The 18,740-nt window shown below is 36.7% G+C and overlaps 1 protein-coding gene across 3 annotated transcripts in view; it reads left to right on the forward strand.

The window, feature by feature from the left end:
- The window catches only part of KIF6 (kinesin family member 6), a 172,698-nt gene that overhangs the window by 149,554 nt on the left and 4,404 nt on the right, over positions 1–18,740 (forward strand). For 2 of the 3 annotated variants that reach the window (XM_042789304.1, XM_042789303.1), the window contains exons 17-20: positions 6,904–6,985; positions 7,983–8,118; positions 9,743–9,831; positions 17,364–17,453. In XM_042789304.1, the coding sequence (XP_042645238.1) occupies positions 6,904–6,985; positions 7,983–8,118; positions 9,743–9,831; positions 17,364–17,453 (397 nt within the window). The remainder of the gene's footprint in view (positions 1–6,903; positions 6,986–7,982; positions 8,119–9,742; positions 9,832–17,363; positions 17,454–18,740) is intronic. The other variant, XM_042789305.1, reaches the window with a different exon arrangement.

The following is an 18,740-nucleotide window of genomic DNA, read 5'->3' on the forward strand; positions in this document are numbered from 1 at the left end:
TAGACAGGTGGGAGAGTGGAAACAAAACTTCTGCAGTACTTTGGTCTTTATTGTACACTTAGCAGAGGTGGGGTCTTAGCACATAGCTCTGCTATTCACACAGAAAAAAAAACAGATCTGTGATAGAGGTGCTTCAGGCCCAACACCTTTTATCTTGTTTGGGGCAGGGGTTAAACTAAACACTGTACAGTACAACTCCATGCTCATAATCTATTGATTTCACCAACAATGGTTTATTTTTCCCTTCTGTTTTCCATCTCCTCTACTTCTCCCTTGCAGACGAAAGGACTTTTACTAATATCTTGTAGCAGAAACATCAAAATTGTTCAGGCTGATACTACCATATACATTTGTTTCATTAGTATTCACCTCTCGAATCAAATTCAAAACCTCTTTTATTGTCTAACTTGAAGTGACACATCAGTTGCATGACATATCTATACCTATACACAGCTGAAATAGAAGCAGTTATGTATAAAACATGGATGTTTATTTTTCCATAATATTATTTCAAATGACATTGCTACAAACCCAGTGTAGAGTCCAAAACAAATGGGTTTTCTGCATTGTCATGAGTGTTTGTACTGACAACCACAGACAGAGTTCCACACAGAATGCAAGTAAAACACCCCTTCTTTTTAGAAAACATTAGACCTACTGAATTGATCCCACAGGTGCTGTGTGCTCTGCATTCCTAAATGTGACCTACAAGCACAGGTTTTACTGCGTATGCCTGTGTATATTGCTCATGCACAGTAAGGCTGGCACTTCTCAGAACTGAGAACTGCACATCTGCTTACCTGAGAATCCCCAGCAAGAAATCTGGATGCAGTAAGCTTCAGTATCTCTTCTGTGCTCTGTGACACACAGCATGACTGTACCTTTAGCACCCGTAGGTATTTCTTATTCTCAGTAAAGTTGTGATATATTATTCTCAGTGAAGTTTTTATCTTGACCAGGCATTGCTTTACAAAAGTTACGGTGCTCTCTGATTGCAACTGCGGTCTGCACGTTTGGCAGCAGTGTATTCCTAATGTCTCAGCTCCATGATAAGCAACCAACTTCAGAGTATTTTCCATCCTTTGCTTCCAAGAAGAGCATGACAAAACTTAGCAAAGAGACTTTTTTTTCCATGAAAGCTATTGGATGTTGTAGAAATGAATGCTAATGAAGCCTCAAAACTTTTGGATGACAATCCACACCCCTTCTTAGGAGGCAGAGAAAGATCATTCATATACCAGGTATGGTTTTATCTAATATTGTGAACAAGATAAATGATGCAACAATAATCTCATGTAATCAAATGGTAAGATGCATTTTTTAAGTTTAGGCAAGGATCTGAGTTAGTAGTGATTTTCTGACTAAGACCCAGCTGAGTTACTATTCCAACAGATCAGCTGACATGTATGGAACATATTAAAATTGAAGCTGCTTTTTTTTTATTTTTTTTTCAGTGTATTGTATTTTTGGAAACCAACAGAGAAATTTTAGCCACAATGGTTTCAGAAACTTTCATGACTTGTGTGCAGCTGACATGAAGGCAACGCCTTCTGTTTCATATGCCATGTATTTTCAGGAGAAAATATATAGATGACTAGTTTCAAAGAAGAAATTTGAGGGAATTGAAGTGTGAGTCTGTTTTTAGCCAAAACAGCTCATAGAGACTGGAAAAAATAGCTCCACTTTCCAGGTGTGCTTTGGAAGTCAGTTAGTTTGAGCCAATATCAAACCAGCAGAACAATAAACAATACAATGATACAAAGAAAAGCAGCATGCTGTTGGACCCTTCTACTAAATTCAGTGATTAAAATATAAATCAACAAAATACACATACCCTTAATCCTCCACACATGCACTAACTCTTAAAGTGCTGAAAATAGGACAGTTTGTTTCAATGTATGTTCATGACCAACTAACTGGCTGAAATTTTTCAAAATCTATTACATTAAGATTAGGGGTAAATTGCTCTAAAACCCACAATATAAACTCTTCCAGACATTAGGGTATTTTCATCTTCTCCTGAGTTTCACTGTGCATACTCATCTTTGATGTTGTATAAGGTACGTATGTGGTGCCTGGTGACAAACATAGGTTGAGATGGCCTAGGGGAGGAATAAGAAAGAAGGGGTGAATTACTTGTAAATTGATCCTGAGTAACGACAACGGATGGGTAGTTCTTTTTAAAAAACCCAAATGACAGCATATGTTCCAGTTTGAAAGCACTAAAGACCAAGCTTGCCAAAAGCTGCAAAGCTGGTAAATAAAGCAGTAAAAATATTAACTGGATACTGAAGTCAATTCTAAATTTGGTTACTTCAAGTAACTATAAATTTAAGCAGATAAACACAAGACTATCCAGAGAAAAAATTAAAATCTTTGACTGCAAAAGTACAGCTGGAGGGCAGGGCACAATGTTATTTGAGGCACAAAACAATAAATCCCTAGGAGTTTGACTTCCAGGATACACTCAGGTCAAGAAATATATGAGTGCCCCAAAGAATATAAAATTTAGGGTCACAGAGAGTTTCTTGCAAAATTTTCTGACTGTAGACAAGAATCTGCCAGAGTATTTCAGGTTGTTAGTTGTTGCCAGCTTGCAGTAAACTATGGTGATAACCCTTGGTATCTCATGCTAGAAATGGTGTTTTTCATCCATGCTTGCCATAGTACTTTGCAATAGTGATCCATGCAGCAGGTGCTATCATTTCTTTCTGGTATTGTGTGATTTAGTGATGTGGAATGTGTTGTAAAATTTACTACTTCCTGTGCTCCAAAATTGGCCCTTTCATTAACATAATGCCATTATATCTTAAAATGCCTCTTACAATCTTCTTTATGAGAAAAAAAAAAACAAAAAAAAACAAAAAAAAAAAAAAAAAAACAAACAACAAATAAAACAAACAAAAAACAAACCAAAATCCACAAACCTTTATCATATAAACTGGGTGTCAACTCATGCAGAGTTCACCTTCCTCTCTAAGCAATCAGGTGGTAGAGTCAATTGTATCCTGTGCCTCACTTTACCAAACGGGTTGTATCTGAAGATGAAACAAAAACAATTAGCCGAAGGTAAATATAAAAGTTACTAGCTGTTTCACTAACCAATGTATCACTGTCAAAATCTCTTCTTTACATCACGTGACTCAGTACTCTTAACAGAAGACTTCACAACATAGCATTCATAAATTTTGCCACTTGGCTGTATGTGCAGCTATGCTAATGTACAGGAACTAATACTCCTTATGAGTATATTGCTGACTTCTGCTAAAATAACTTTGTTGTATAGAACTGGATGGAGGTATGCCAACAGAAACCCCTAGTATACACAGAGGCAATGTTTTCCTAAACATGCATGTCATACCTCCCCTGCACTCCTGAAACCTGGGTCTGCATTATCCAGGATCAAATTGCACCAACTGCAGTTGTTTCCCAGGAGAAGTCACTGGGGCAGTAAAAGTGCATGTGATATTGCAGATCAGCTGAATGGCTCATCTCGGTTGGTACACTAAAAGCATAGAGCTAGACTGTACAATCAAGTTTCATATGACAAACTGTCGATCAATGAATTAAAAGTCAACCCTGAGTGAACAAAGCAGATACCTCTTTGTGTTCTTCTGCACAGTTGCAGAAATGATAACTGATAGTTAATATTTCAGCAATAGCACCTCTGCACTTTTTAATGTATTGCAAACTTTTGAATGTATAGGGACAAAAGTTGGTCTTGTGAATTTTCAGGTTTTTGTAATTTACATGTACCTTAACATATAGATAAAATTATTTGATGTTTTAATAAATATTTTCTGTTTCTGCATGGGCAGGCAGATATATACAATAAAAAGAAACACTTCAGAGAAATAGAAACCTGTAGCAAAAGAAAGTATTTCTTCTTAGGTATCCATCTTAAATTTGTGAGTAAATATTATGCTTTCTGTGTTTTACTGGCTATTCACTCAGTTATCCCTCTCATGTTATTTTAAAATAACTGAGTGTGCATACTGGAGACGTGAGGTACAATGAGCCAGTAACCTCTGCCTTTGCTTCCCAGCTTCAGCTGTAGTTGAAATTGCCTGGGCTGATGGGAGGAGAAGGGTGTGAGGCAGGAGCAGCAGGAGCTCAGGGGCAGAAAGAGGCCACTGCAGGATTCAGAAAAGGTGAAAGAAGAGGAGAGAAAAGTAGCAGGGAATGAGGAGAAGGTAGAAACAGCAGCAAACAAAAGGGTTGAAATATACAGATCTCTTTTGCTTGGAAAATCAGGAAAGAGCCATGTGTTCATCTGTATATATGACAGTAGGCAGATTGAAAAAGGTCTAGTCTTTAGAGCAGAATGCTGTTCAGTTCAAAGCATACCATTGCAGTGAGCAGGCATGACAAAACGCCAAAATGGAGACTGCAACAGCATGGGAAAAGACACCAGAAAGTAGTGCCCAAGTACTCATGTCCTGGATTTGACTGGACTTCACCTGACACTGTGATCAGATCTGTTCTGCTTTTGTGGCTAGAACACAGTGATGGATGTCTAAGTTTTAGCCATTTACTTAATGAAATATCCAGTGCTATTCTTGCTGCTGGAGTCCCACCAGTGTGCAACGTACTCATCTCTTTCCATTCTGTACATACACAAAACTTTGTGCGGCTCACCTTGCCCACAGCTGTGTTTCTTGCTTTCATCACCAGCATATCGCTAGAGATAGTGGGTGTAACTGTATTCAGGGTTGAGGATGATGGGGCCTTTGTGTGAAAGAGGTACTCATTTCATATAAAAGTCTTTACTATTGTTTCTGAAGGTAACTTGCAACCAAATAATCACTTTTACACCATGTAATCAGCATCAGAAAAGTATTTTTCATAGTTTTTTTTATATATGTGACAAAATTCTGCCTAAATTTGGCTGCCCTTTCAGAGCTAGTGCAAAAATATTTTTCCAAGTACTAGATGTCCAAATAAATCAGGGAAGGCAGGCTGCAGTATCCCTCTGTAATGACCAGCAGAGTTTGGTGAATGCTTTTATGTAGGGAAGTCCTCACCTTAAAAACAGCATTAACATTTTAAGATTTTGCTGTCTTCCACTCTATTTCTCTTCATTATAAGGGGCTAGAGCTGCTACCTCCTGAACCCAGACACCGTAACAGATTGTGCAAATAGGTCAAATGCACTTCAGTGTGCTCAGGAGAGTCCCCTTGGACTACTGCTGAAGGCTGCTCAAGCTAAGTCTGGCTGGCTTTGCATGGAAACACAGTAAGGATGCCCACCCACATGGTCTGTGAGCACGGCTTACTTGGGAGGCAGCAACTCCCCAGATCATTTCAGTTTGTTCCACGAGAGCACATTTCTCTCAAGCCTGGCTGCTGTGTATTCATGAAGGTCAGAACAAGTGTGAAGCCTCGGGCACTCTGCAGTGAGTGTCCCCCTGCGAGTTCCCCGTGCAGCTCCATGCTTTCGCACATCATGCTTTCTCCTGATGATGAAGTCTGGCAAATCAGGAAATCCTGATCTTCTGTAATCATTGAAGGGTTTACTGCTTTCCTTAAATGTTCTGGCATGATTGTGATGGCTGCCTTATTATCCATTGTGTTTGGGTGTAACTCATTATGCAATGCCACTGTTGCAGCATCTTCTCTGCAGTGATGTTTGCACTTCCTGGCTTATGCATTCACTCTAACATCTCAAGTAGTTTATTTTCTAATCTTTTGAGGGTACCTTATCCATCATAAATGTCTTCACCCTGTCCTTCTTTTGTAATCTGTATATCCAGCAAAGCCCTTTGATGTATGAAATGAGAATTGTGCATGAGCTTTTTCCACCTTGGCCATCTGTATTAATATGCTTGACCTAAGTACTCTAAATGAAATAAAATGCTTTTCAGCTTCATCTCTATTAAGCTATAGGGTGCTACAGCACAAGATTAATGGTTTCAGCTGGCACACTGACAGGCAGAGAGGGGTCATTACTGCCCTCTCGTTCCAGACAGAATTCCTCTCCTTGAAGAGAGGGTGCTCTTCTAAGGCCTCATAACAGGTTGACGTAGAATTTATTTTCTTGGCAGAGTAATAGATGGAATGGAAACTTGCATGTTTTGTACAGCAAATTTTTTGTTACTTTAATTTTCCTTTGGTTAAAAAGGTTACATATATTTTCTTGGGAACCTTAAACTATTCTCATTCATCCTATAAATAGAAACTGTTGTAATACTAGTGGGTAACTTTACATTTCCTTTCACTGCTGTATATATAACCCATGATGGAAAGACTGTTTTGCCATCTCTCAGAATAAGCATACTGTGTATTGCATGCTAACTAGGTCTGTTACAGAATAGGTAAATCAGAAGTTGCTTTCTCAGGTTAACGTAGGCTACTCTTAAGGTATTTCCTCAATTTCCCTTTATCTTTAAAAATTTCTTAGATAGTTTCAGGACATTTTCCTTATTTATACTAATTGTCTGAATTTATTGCTTACCAAAGTTAATTTCTCCTTCAGGGTTTGTATTTTACTCTTCTTTCTGTTATTCTATTTCCAGGAACCAGCATGGCATTTCTTCTTTTCACAACAGCTTTGCTGTTCTGGTCTTGAATTTGTAGCCAAAAGTTTTATGCCAAAGGCAAACTTTTGAAATGGACTGGCAAACTCACTTTTATTCATATCTAAAATGACTATTCCAGTCTTTACTAAAAAAAAAAAAAAGAAAAAAAAAAACTTAATTAAAAATTCAAATCACTAGTTATCAAATGAATCTTATACTAAGTAAGGCCTAAATAAGGAATTTGAAGAAACATTTCCAGAAGAGAGAAACAGTTAATGACCCACATTTCATTACCTACCTCTTAAAAAGTAGTTTTTCTTTTAATTAAAGGTTGCTTCTTTTGACATCATACAATCATAGCTTACACCTGGTCATTTCTCCTATAGCTGTTTCCAGTCCTTCTGAAGAGCTAAATCTTGATCCAGTAGAAGAGAAACTTCGAACAGAAATTGAAGAAGAAAAAAAAAGGTATTACTTCTGCCTCAAACTTCTGCTACTCTTCAGAAGATAAATTATACTGATAGTATATTCCAATTACAATTCTGCACACCCAGCTACCCTCAGGGTTTTCTCTGACATTTTAAAAATGTCAACTTTGTGGTTCACTAATAGTTTTTAAATTTGTGTGTATGCTGTTGGTTTGCCTGTAAGATGCCACAGCACATGAGCGGGGAAAACTTACGCTTGGGTTAATGGCTAAAAATAAATTAAAATAGCTTCATGTCCTCACTGAGGATTGTGTTAGAAACTTGTTCTTTGATTCCAAAGGTATTGTGAACCTTTTTGTTTGATTCAGAAATGTCTTGCCTTCCTTGACCTAATGAAATCCTTTAGGCTATACAGGATTGACTAAGTGTAAATAATATGCAGAATACACGTTAGTTAACCAATCCTTGCTCTAATGTCGCTGTAGCCAGGAGGATAAAAGAAAATAGATGCAAGGATATCAGTTCTAAGTATTTTTCTAGCATTTACATTATGTGCAACCTGTGTGGAAACTTCTGGCTATTTCATATTACTGGTAAATCTTCAACTCTATGTTAGCCAAGAGTCCTGTTAATGAAGCTTCCATGTGAAAGGGGAATCAGTCTCAGCTCCTATCTAAATCCAGGCTGTGGTGACCAGTTGTTTATTAATGGTAACAAGCTGAGAAATCAAAAGAAATAATTGACATTGGATCGAACCTGTATTTTAATTGTTAATCAATATGGATCCCACTTGAATTTCACTGATTTCTTTAGTGAAATAAGAGCTTTGTGGGATAAGTTTCTTGTACTTACTGTCCAGTGAAGCTCTTATAAAGTATGAGATGTCTCTTCCTACCACCACGCTGTCTCTGTCCCCTGCATCTCTGATTATTATATATTCTTTTGTAATTTAAATCTTTAACTGTTCTAGGTAGGATAAAGCTTTGTTCAGATATATGTTGGAATATCTTTAATACACTTTCTTCTTCTCATATTAGCTATAAAACAATGTTCAGTCGCTTGAAAGGGCTGAAGGTAGAGATCGGGCACCTGCAGCTTCTAATGGAAAAAGTCAAAGTGAAACTGCAAAGAGACTTTGACGTCTGGTGGTTTGAAGAGGCAATGAATCTAGAGGTATGAAATTACTTAATATTTCTTCCGTTCTCATGTAAATGTAACATCATTAAATTACCTTAAATGTAACTTAATTTTTTTCTTACAGAAATAGTTAATTGACTATATAGAACAAGTATGAAGGATATGGGGCCTGATTCACCTGTGCTTAAGTCAGTGTAAATCAGACAAAGCTAATGTGAATTACACTTGTATGAAGCTAACACAAACAAAGCAAAACCCTTGCTTTCTGCTCTATTTTCTCTTTTGACATTTCCCCAAACTACTTGATTGAAAGCCAAGAACGGTCCCCAGATGCCAAAAACTCTGATGGAACATAAAACAAATAGAGGAGATTGGAAAAAATAATCTTTTTTACTGCTAACAAAACTATTATTTCATCAGGTTTATGACGTGTATTAGAAGATGGCAGTCATAGCTGTAATATGGAAAAATCCCAGCAAATATATTTGGGTCTTACCTTCCTTTGTTAGCAAAGACTCCAGTAACCTTTCAGCTTTCCTAAGTTCCCAGAGGGTCAGCAGCTCTCAGCACAGAGCATGTGTCCCCTCACTCTCTAGCTGAAGCCCACCACTGCCGTCACTGCCTGCTTAAGAACCCAGGAGAAACAGAGTGCTCCAATTGAATGACTTCTGTAAAAACTAACTAAAGGGATGTCATTTTAAAGAGTGTATTAGAACATCATAACAGTCTGAAAGCTACAGTTTCACAAACACAGGAGACAGTACAAGAGGGTCCAGAAGGGCATCAACTGAAACAGCAACATAGCTTTCTGTGCTCTGATTTTGACACTTTTTTAATGTCTTCCAAGTGGTGACATGGCAACTCACAGCCAAGCACTGCCATGAAATGCACATCAGCTTAATGAAAAAGACTGATGAGTGCAGTCCATCCCATATCATTTAATATTAACTCGAAGAGTAGATTTACTACTTGGGGAAAAGTCGTTATAAACAAAGAGGTGTTTAGCCAGTATTTTGTTTAATTCTTATAAACATAAATTTAAATTGTGTTTTTAAGAAAACAGCCTGAAGTAAATACAGAACTTAACACGAGGAACTTAGTTATCCATAAAATGACACCTAACAAGCTTAACTTCAAGTTATCATTGCAAAATACTTTTCAAGTTAAAATACCTAATCACAAAGGGCTGATGTTTTAGTCACTCTTGTGTCTAAATATTTAGTCTTTTCGAAACACTGCAAGTAATATTCTTGAATCCACTGGAGCACATTTTTCTTGTCCCTTAACAGGAGAGGTCTAGGATTCAGCCTCTCATGATTCATCAGTAGAAGATTAGAAAACTGGAATAAATAATTGGGATTGATTTCTTGGATCTTGACCTACCTATACATCTGAGCTCCCTAAGAAACTCAAATCAGCGAACACATGCTGTTACATATTAAAAACCTGTAACTTGAGCTTAAAAATACTTGAACCAATACTAAACACTTTTCTCTTTGTTCAGAAGTGTTTGTCCAAGTGAAGAAAATACTGTGTGATTCAGACTCTGTTTTCTGAATGAGTCATTGCCTACCGTGTTATTGCTGAGACCTGTAGGCCAATATTAAGCACTCTAAAAAAATCCTTTCCTACATAATTTTGTTTTTCAATCTCAACCCAGCAGGAAAAGCCACAGATGGTTAGCTCACCAAATACCGCGACTGTTTATCCCCAGTCTATCAAATCCTCACAACATCTACCAACTAACAGGTAAACTGGTCATTTTTCTCTTCTTTACTTGTAAGAAAATTCAATTTTAGTAGAAGTGCAGTTCACCAGAATGCTTTTGCAAATATAACACTAAAACACTGCATTTACAGTTACAAGAGAAATGACTGTGTAGAAAATTAATTTTTATCATTCAGTTATTTTGCAATCATATTGAAGGTAGCTTATTGTAACTCAGTTCTTTTGACTTGTTGGTCTTGGGAGCTTAGAAACTTGTCACTAGGGACCTCATGACAGATAGCTGAGAAAAACAAGCCTGTTATCATTCAATTTTGCTGTATGAGGAGACTGTATCTCCTTTGGAATGTACTCAGGGGACTGAAAGACAAAAAAAGATCAAAAAAATATTTAATATACCACCTAGATAGATTCGTGGGTGAAAAATATCCTGGTGCTACATTACTGCAGCATATTATTCCACAATGATATTGCATCTGATATTGTAAAACACTAGTGAATCCTCTACAGTAGCAAAACTGAGACCAGTCCTCCAATAATAAACACAAATGGTAAAGACATTTGAAAGAAAATAAACAACAAAAAGACCCCAAACAAACAAAAAAATAGAAACCAAATTTTAATTTGGTTGTTTCATTATCAGTCACTTCTGGTTTCAAAACCTCTAATTTAAATTTGCAGCAATAAATCTTTCATAGCCTTCAAGCAAAACACACACCTAAATGTGCAGGTTTCCACATTAACTGACAATAAATGGAGGTATTCTCTCTCCTTCCCTCTTCCTCTCTTCCTCCCCACCTATCTCTTGCTCTCTTTTTTTCCCTCTCTCTCTCTCCCCTTCTTCTCATTATACAGTTAATCTTTCTCTGATGAGTGGCTTTACCTACGATTTTATAACTATTTTACATAATGTTTTCCGCTTTGCAGCAACCATAATACGTCCTACATACCATTAAATCATGAATATTGGATTTTCTTAACACTGTAAAATATATTCTATTTTTTATTGTAAACTTTCATGTATCTATACTAAATGCTCCATAATCACTACAGACAAAGAAACACATAATCATCTAAATTGTCTAAGGAGGCATTTTCAGATGTCTCAAACAGATGGAAACCAATTCTAGTCTCTACTTTGCTTCAATTCTTTTTCTGCGTTCTCTCAAGACTTAGGCACTATTTGCTTTGCAAATGCCTGGCAGGTCTTAGGTCTAGTTTGAACTGTTTATTTCTAGTTTTAGGTGGAAGGTTACTTGTCCCACAGAAAAGCTGATGAAACATAATGTGAGAGCATTTTTGGTCCATCTTAGCACAAATTCAGCCAAATTATCTCACACAATCCATGACTGTCACTCTCTCTCACTTTGTACTGAATTTGTGCTAAGGACCTCTTGCACAACCTCTCTGCCCTGTTGCTCTTGGGAACAACAATTTCCAGTTGGTGTGCTGATGCATTGCTCAGGAGAGTGATATCTTTTGCAGACTAAGCTAGAATTAAAAAGAACATATAATAATGCACAGGCGCTTTCCAGTGCAATGGGAGACTGGCCTCCAGGAGTGGTGATTTCTCCTTCCCCCACCCTAGCTCAGAAACAAAATTGCATAACTGTTTTCTTTATAATTTTCTTTTAAATGCCTTTGCCATTTGTGTTTATTACTGGAGAACAGGCGTCAGAAAAGCGTGTTTAGAATTTTGAAGAGAATGGGGGAAGCTGCCTGGTTGCTTTCAGCTGCCAACCTTAATTCAGAGACCTGTACTGCCCCACATGGTCTCTTGCAAAAAAAATCATGTTCTTTATAGTGAACAGTTTCTTTGTGTCTAAGTAATGGACATATTGACTGAGATTGACTGGGTGATCCTTGTATACATATCACAGCCCCAGAACATTCATCTTCTTGAACTTAAATTGTAAAGGGAGTCAGGATGAATATAGTTTTGTTTTCCCAACCATTTTATGTTAGGCTGTTCAAACGTATTTCGCACAGATATGTTTCCAGTATGATGTATATGGAAATAGAATTACTATTTCTGCTTTTTGTGAGGTGGGGGCTGCAGGCTTAACATCCCACTGTGCATGAAAATTTACTTTCCCCCCTATTTGAAGCAATAACATTTTAGAATAAAAGTTTCCAATTTCACGGGCTTTAAGAGTGTAACAGTCGAATATTTCTTTCCCAAGGATTTCTTTGACCCCAGTTGACACAGGAACTTTACTTACCAGTTTCCATGATTGTGTAGGATGAGCCCAGGCTACAATTTCTCCTCTCAGTTACATAGTCCTGAGACACAAATGGTTCTTTGTTTCTAACTCACCTAGAAATCAACAGTCTCTTTCTGTGAAATGATATTGCTATCTTCACCCAGCAGAATAACCGGTCACAAAAGTAGAAACTGACATAAATTATATATGATATAATGAGGTGCAAATAAAACCTGTTTCCAAGATGGAATTCAGTTCACAGGTGTGTTCAATAGATATCAGATCTAAAACTTAGTGGGGTGCATGTAACAAATCTAACACTGCTGTTGACAAAGTATGCAGTAAAACCATTCAGACAAACTCCTGAGTGTGAATGGATGTAAATACAATCTTCAGGATTAGAAGTAATAAATTATATTTCTTAGCATTTAAAGGATACAGCTAATCTTTCTTGAAATTTATATATGTGTTTGAACAAAATCCTTTGATCACCTTCTAGTACATGCCAATTGTTGTTATTTGACACGCCTTAGTCATGTAACCAGACAAATTTAAGCCTTGGGAAGGGAATGTGATAGCCTCTAATTGTATTTTATATTAAATCAATTTATAACTAAAGTAACAGAAAAGGTAAGATGGTAATCCTTTGAGGCTTAAGAAGGATACACGCATATAAAAGGCATTTGATTCATGGCTGAACACGTCTCTTTTTCAATTGAAAAAAAAAAAAAAAAGAGTTGAATTGTTAATTGTCTAAATGGGTCTGTTAATAAAAGAGTTGAGGAGTGAGCATTTCTGCCTTAGTCAATAACGTTTGAAAGCCACTGGCTTGATCCCACTCCTACTAGAGTAAGAAGCAAAACATTGATTTCAGTGACCACAGAGCTGAAGTGGGGAAAAGGGTGACATAAAGGTTTTCAGTGGGTTTGGCATGAGAAAAAACATTTCTGAATAAGAAGGGTAATTTCTTGAACAGGTTAATCACATTACCAATCTGATATACTTAAAATAGCTGAAAGCAATTGTTTGTATATTAGAGGCTTACAGACTCATGCTCATTAACCTGGTGAGTAGATTCAAAAAGTTTCGAGACTATATTTATCTTTGCATATGTCTTTCGTATGAAGGTTGCAGAAATATTAAATCTCATCTGATCTGAACATATTATTTAAAATGAAGAACAACTGTGCAAAATGGAGAAAGAATGACCCATCTCTATTTCAGACAGAAAAGGGTCTAATCAGCAATCCCAGACTCACAGTACAAAGAGAAAGGAAGAACTTAAAATAATCATCAATAAGTTATTTTATTCAAAAGGAATACCTAATAAAATCCCTCAAACTTGAAAGAGAATATGCTACTTATCCATACTGTCTCTACCATAAAGCTGTAGTGCTAACTGCAACTTGTACTGTATGTATGTTTATGTCTCTTAATGAGTTTCTGTCAAGTCTGCAAGTCTTAAAATGGCTGTTGGGCTCAGCACTCATGTCTGCTCCACTTCAGAATTCAAGCACAGTGTTTCATTTATCCTCATGGAGTCTTCTCCCACACTGGCTTTCATTTAAGAAATGTAGCAGATCCTTATCTGTTCAAGTTACTTCTCTCACTGAATATTTAATTCCACTAGTGTTGTATTCCCCTTGAATCAAGCAAATGTTGGATAGTTACTAAAATCTTCTAAAAAATTTTGGATTTTTTTCGTTCTCTCAGAAGAAATGCATTCCTCTATAATTCAGTCAGATCTTTCTTAACCTCACTCATTCCCTTTTACTGAATCTCATTTGTCCTATTCCACCAAGCCTCACAGTATGTTCAATCTCAGACTCCTTGTCTCTCCAGCTTCTTCCTGTCACTTCAAATTCCCTTGGACATATTTTCAGATAGCTTTTTATGTTCTCCAATGTCTTTGAGCATCACATTGTTTAACAATTATTGTCCTAGATTGCAAGATTTACTCCCTATATTAATGCTATGTGAAACAAGGGAAGTGTTTGCATATTTTGCAGCATATTCTATCATAATAATTTCTCATTCCTGCCAATTTTCCACAGTGTTACATGATGATAAAATATAATCTGGGAATAACATAATTGATTAACGACTTTTCAAAGGTTTTTACATTCTGTTGGTAACAATTTAACTTGAACAATTTATCTATGAATTTACAAGTTAGGCCAAATTTGATTTTGTAACCAAATAGTAAAATACTCAGATTTCAAGCAGATTGAATCTTGCCTGCCTTTACACAGAACATATGTTCCCCTCATGTCCAAGGCTTAGATGACTGGAGAACTCCAGCTGAGGGCTTTTTAACATTGCAGAGGTTGCACACCTTCAAATTTTGTGTCTTCCCTTTTAATCTACCTGATTTTCCACTTTTTTTCAGCTGGCAAATCAAGCCTTCCTACCATGGCATCCATCACCTCTCCAGCTCCTCTACCCTATGTGCTTGATGGAGCTGGTCAGTCCATGGGATGGTTGTCTCTGGCCCCTGGGTTCCTGCAGCAAGGGAGGCACTGCCAAAACACTCTGTACATCTCTCTAGCTGCTGCCCCATGCCTGACTGAGACATATACCCCCAACAGCTGACACACACCCCCCACCCCAAAAAAAAACAAGTTACCTAGTGGGTGAAAATTCAGGTACTAGGTTGACAGACTATCTTTATTCTCCAGAAAAAGCAGGAATTTTACTGAAGCTATCAGGAAATAGTGCTTTGAGACTTTTGAAATTCAACTCAAGGAAAAATTGGGTAGATTCAGAATGAAAAAGGGAATTATACATTGTCAAAATAACCTGAATAATGTTAAAGCTTAGGAGACAAAGAGACAGACTTCTACACGTTGTTTGTCTATCCAAATCCAAAACTGTGATCCAGGAGTCCCTACTTACACATTACAGAAATGTTGGTTGGAAGCATCTCTAGAGATCTCTAGACCAACCTCTTGCTTGAACGACTATCATCACACTAAATCAGATCAGCTGTGGTTTTGTCTGGCTTTGTTGATCATCCTGAGATGTCCAGTCCTTCAGGCTTAACACACAGAGAGGGAGGATCGTTACCCCCACCTCATACTCTCATAATGTCTTTTCATTAGATTTAGAGCAGTACTAACAATTTCTCATCTTTTCTCATCACTGTAACAACACCTAACACTCAGATGAAGGAGGAGAGTCCTGGCTTTTGAGAACAGGCTAGGAACAAGTTGCATCTGAGCATACAAACCACTGCACAGCAAAATTGCACTCTTTCATTCCCTTATGATTCAATGTATCTTGAAATGCCATGGAAAAATTATCTGAGTTTCAGTATGAAGGACGCAAATTATTCCCATACAGGCCATCCCTCTAGCCTAGGGATTAGAGAAATCTCTGGGATGCGTAAAACATGGATTTGAATTCTGCCAAGCTGAGGGACTCATTTCTTAGATTAGTACTCTAATTGTTAACCTCTTATATGGAAGCAGCACTCTGAGTCATTACAGAAAATAGTTATAACCTTCCTTACAAAATTGCTTAACTTGCAGGAGAAGAGTTTGTATCCCACAGACAAAAATGTCTGGCTATAACACCACAGGCAGAGGTAGAAGTTTAAGGTCCATCTCTGAACAGAGTAACATTAATTTGCTGATTGTGGATATCACCTCACTCAGTCTAAGGGAGATTTTTAATATCACCTTCCTCAGGTGCCCAGTTCTCCCAGAGCACTCTAAGGCCGGCTTTAGCATATTGTCCTATGTTCAGGAATACACCTGAAAGTGAGATTCCCTAGAGGTCAAAACCTTCCACACCCATAGTGTCTAGTTTTTCTAATGGATCTCCATCTATGTCCCCTTTAAAATGAGGATTTAACAATTTTGGAGAATAATTTTCATTTAAATTCAATGGAAAAAAATAGTTCTAATACATAAACTACTGCAGTTTAAAAATAAATTACTTCAATTGACTCACTGTATTTATAAAATTATACATTCTGTTCATGGAAAATAAAAAGCAAAGAAGCTTATTTCAATGAAAAGAAATCAATGAAAAAGGATCACATTAAGTCACATTACCTTTCATTTGTTTCAGGCTAAGAACAGTCATGGACGGTTGCTATGGTTCAATTGATATATAGTGATTTATTAAACCGTGGTTGTATGACTTGGATGCTTAGGTATCTCAGGGCACAGACACAGAGTCCTTTTAGAAAATTGAATTTAAGACCCTAAATCACTTAGTTTTTAAGAACTGCCAAATCAATGGAAAAAATATTCAGGAAATCCTAAAGCAGAATTATGATGTCAAGTTCCCAGATATTGTTAAACAACATAGTAGGTAATAACATCACACATCCATTCTAGCTCTTGTAATATGTAGGTGTAATAAAGCATGGAATATTATTAACATTAAATATGATATTGCTTTAGTTGAATTAGGCTGAGCCTTGAGGTTATTTTAATCCATTTAGGCAGGTGCAAATAGTATGGGGCTTGAGGAGTTAAGGAGAAACAGTCAGTAAACCTGGAGCTGTTCATTTGAAAATGACTTATACTCTTGGGCACAATATCTTCTGCAAAACTGAACCTGGCACAGTGTAATACAGTAAAATTTTAGTAATAAATTTCTTTCCTTTTTCAAGTTCTCTGCCAGAAATATCAATTCATCAGCCAACAATGAACAAACTACTGCAGATTTAGAAAAGCAAGAATTTGCCAATCCTGCCATCTACTGGAAAAATACTAAAACTGAGTAATTCAGTGTTTCCACTTTCATCAGACTGGCACCAGATCTGGCAGCATACGCAACCCCCGGGGAGAGGAGAGTCCCTAGACATCCCATGGCAGAAATCTGACTTCCTAGGGGAGAGGTTCTGCGATAGCAGTATCTGCAGGGACAGGAATGCACAACAGCTGTTTGCAATATATTTGGCTATCATCAACAAGCCACATCCCAAAGCCCTCACTGAGTTTTTATCCAGTCTCCCACTGATTTTGGTAATAATTTTGCCTGTCTAAAGAAAGAATGGAAAATGAGCTAAGGCCTCACTTGGCTTATAGTCAGTTGGGGAACTAAATATACCATTACAAACTGTACATCAGATACATCAAAGTGCTTTACAAGCCCTGCTTAGAAGGCAAATACTAAAAGTATTATCTTTATGAGCTTATTTGTCATTCTTTCATAGCCACATTCTCTACATATACCTAATCAGCACATGGATTCAACTGAAAAATCCTCTTCCAGTAAACAACAAGTGCTTTATGTAGATAAAAAAAAGTCTTGAAAAACAGCTTCTTTGTAATTACTTAGCACGTATTAATATTCCCTCTACAAGGGCTATATTATTCATTTCTGCTCCCATTCCAGTTTTTCAGAGACCACAAGAGTCAGCCCTAATGAAGATTCAGCTGGGAAAAATAATTCAATCACTTCTAGTAACTCTACTTTAAAAACAAGGTAAGTAATAAAATGCCTAGATAACCCTCTATCAGTCTCTATAACAACAGTCTCCTTGAAAAACAAAAATAAAATCAAAATTGCAGATTTTCCTCCAACTTCCAAAACAGCACTGAAGCTGTCCCATAGTTTTACACCAAGTAGCTGCATTTTCAGCATTAAAGAGGTGATTTCTTGTTTGGCCTAAGACTTTTTTCCCCATGAGTTTATGAATCCTCATGACTGTGTCTTCTCAGCAAGAGAAAGGGACTCTGAAAGAGTAAATAAAAACATTTGAAAGGAAGAGAGATCAAAGTATGCAAGTATTGCAGAATGCAGGAACTATGCAGAGATTTTTTCATTCCCATTATTTTGAATTTAAAATATTTTGAATCTCTTTCCTACAAATTATTCTAGTAAAATAAAATTACACCAGCAGTCCAGGTGTGTCAGGCTTGGCAAAGGTTACATGTCATGTTATCTCAAAAGAGGCACTGCTTTGTGAAAATTAGCTTAGCAGGTTAACAGAAACTACTTTTTTTTTTTTTTTGACAGCTTCTCTATTTTTCTCATGGGTGCATTTCTATGTTCTTTTCTCCCACCAAAACATCATGCCAAGTCAATATACCTTCAGAAGTTGCATTCTTATTGTGCTCAACAGTTCTGGCTATTAAAACCCCTAGGAAAATATGGTTCAATTACTATTTTTCCTACTACATTAGTAAGAACAAATCATAAGGGCTTTTTTCTTTCATTTTCCAAAACAATCCATTTGTAGAACAGAAAAAAATCATGGAAAATTTCATCCCCCAAAACCTAATGTTATAAATTGCATTTGTGTTTAAGAAAAACAGAAGAAAAAGAGAAGCTAAAATGGAATTTAGACAGTAACTTCTCAAATACGTTGTGTCTTTTTTATTTTTTATATCGTTGCTAATCAAATGAAAACCAGTAAGAGAATAATCCTTTACTGGTGTTCTGAGATCACCTTGTAAATTATACAAAAAGAGTTATTTTATTAATTTCATAATAATTTCTATATTTTTTTCCATTTTGGTTCACTAATTCAGAAAGCGATAATTAGTAGCACGAAGACAAGGATATCAGACTTCTGTTTATATCAGGCACAGTTACATTCTACTGCAATAGTCAGTAAGGAACAGTGGAAATAACTATAATTACAAAGGTAGGATATGTAAAAAAAGTTTCTGCCTTCAGTTCCACTTGTCCCTCTCCATATTGTAATTTTTATTACTGTATTTCTCATTTCACCGTTAGTGCTTAATCTTTAAACAAGGCTAAAGTCAC

This window comes from Tyto alba, unplaced genomic scaffold (assembly GCF_018691265.1).
Source record: "Tyto alba isolate M040663 unplaced genomic scaffold, T.alba_DEE_v4.0 Super-Scaffold_16, whole genome shotgun sequence".
Taxonomy (NCBI): Eukaryota; Metazoa; Chordata; class Aves; order Strigiformes; family Tytonidae; genus Tyto; species Tyto alba.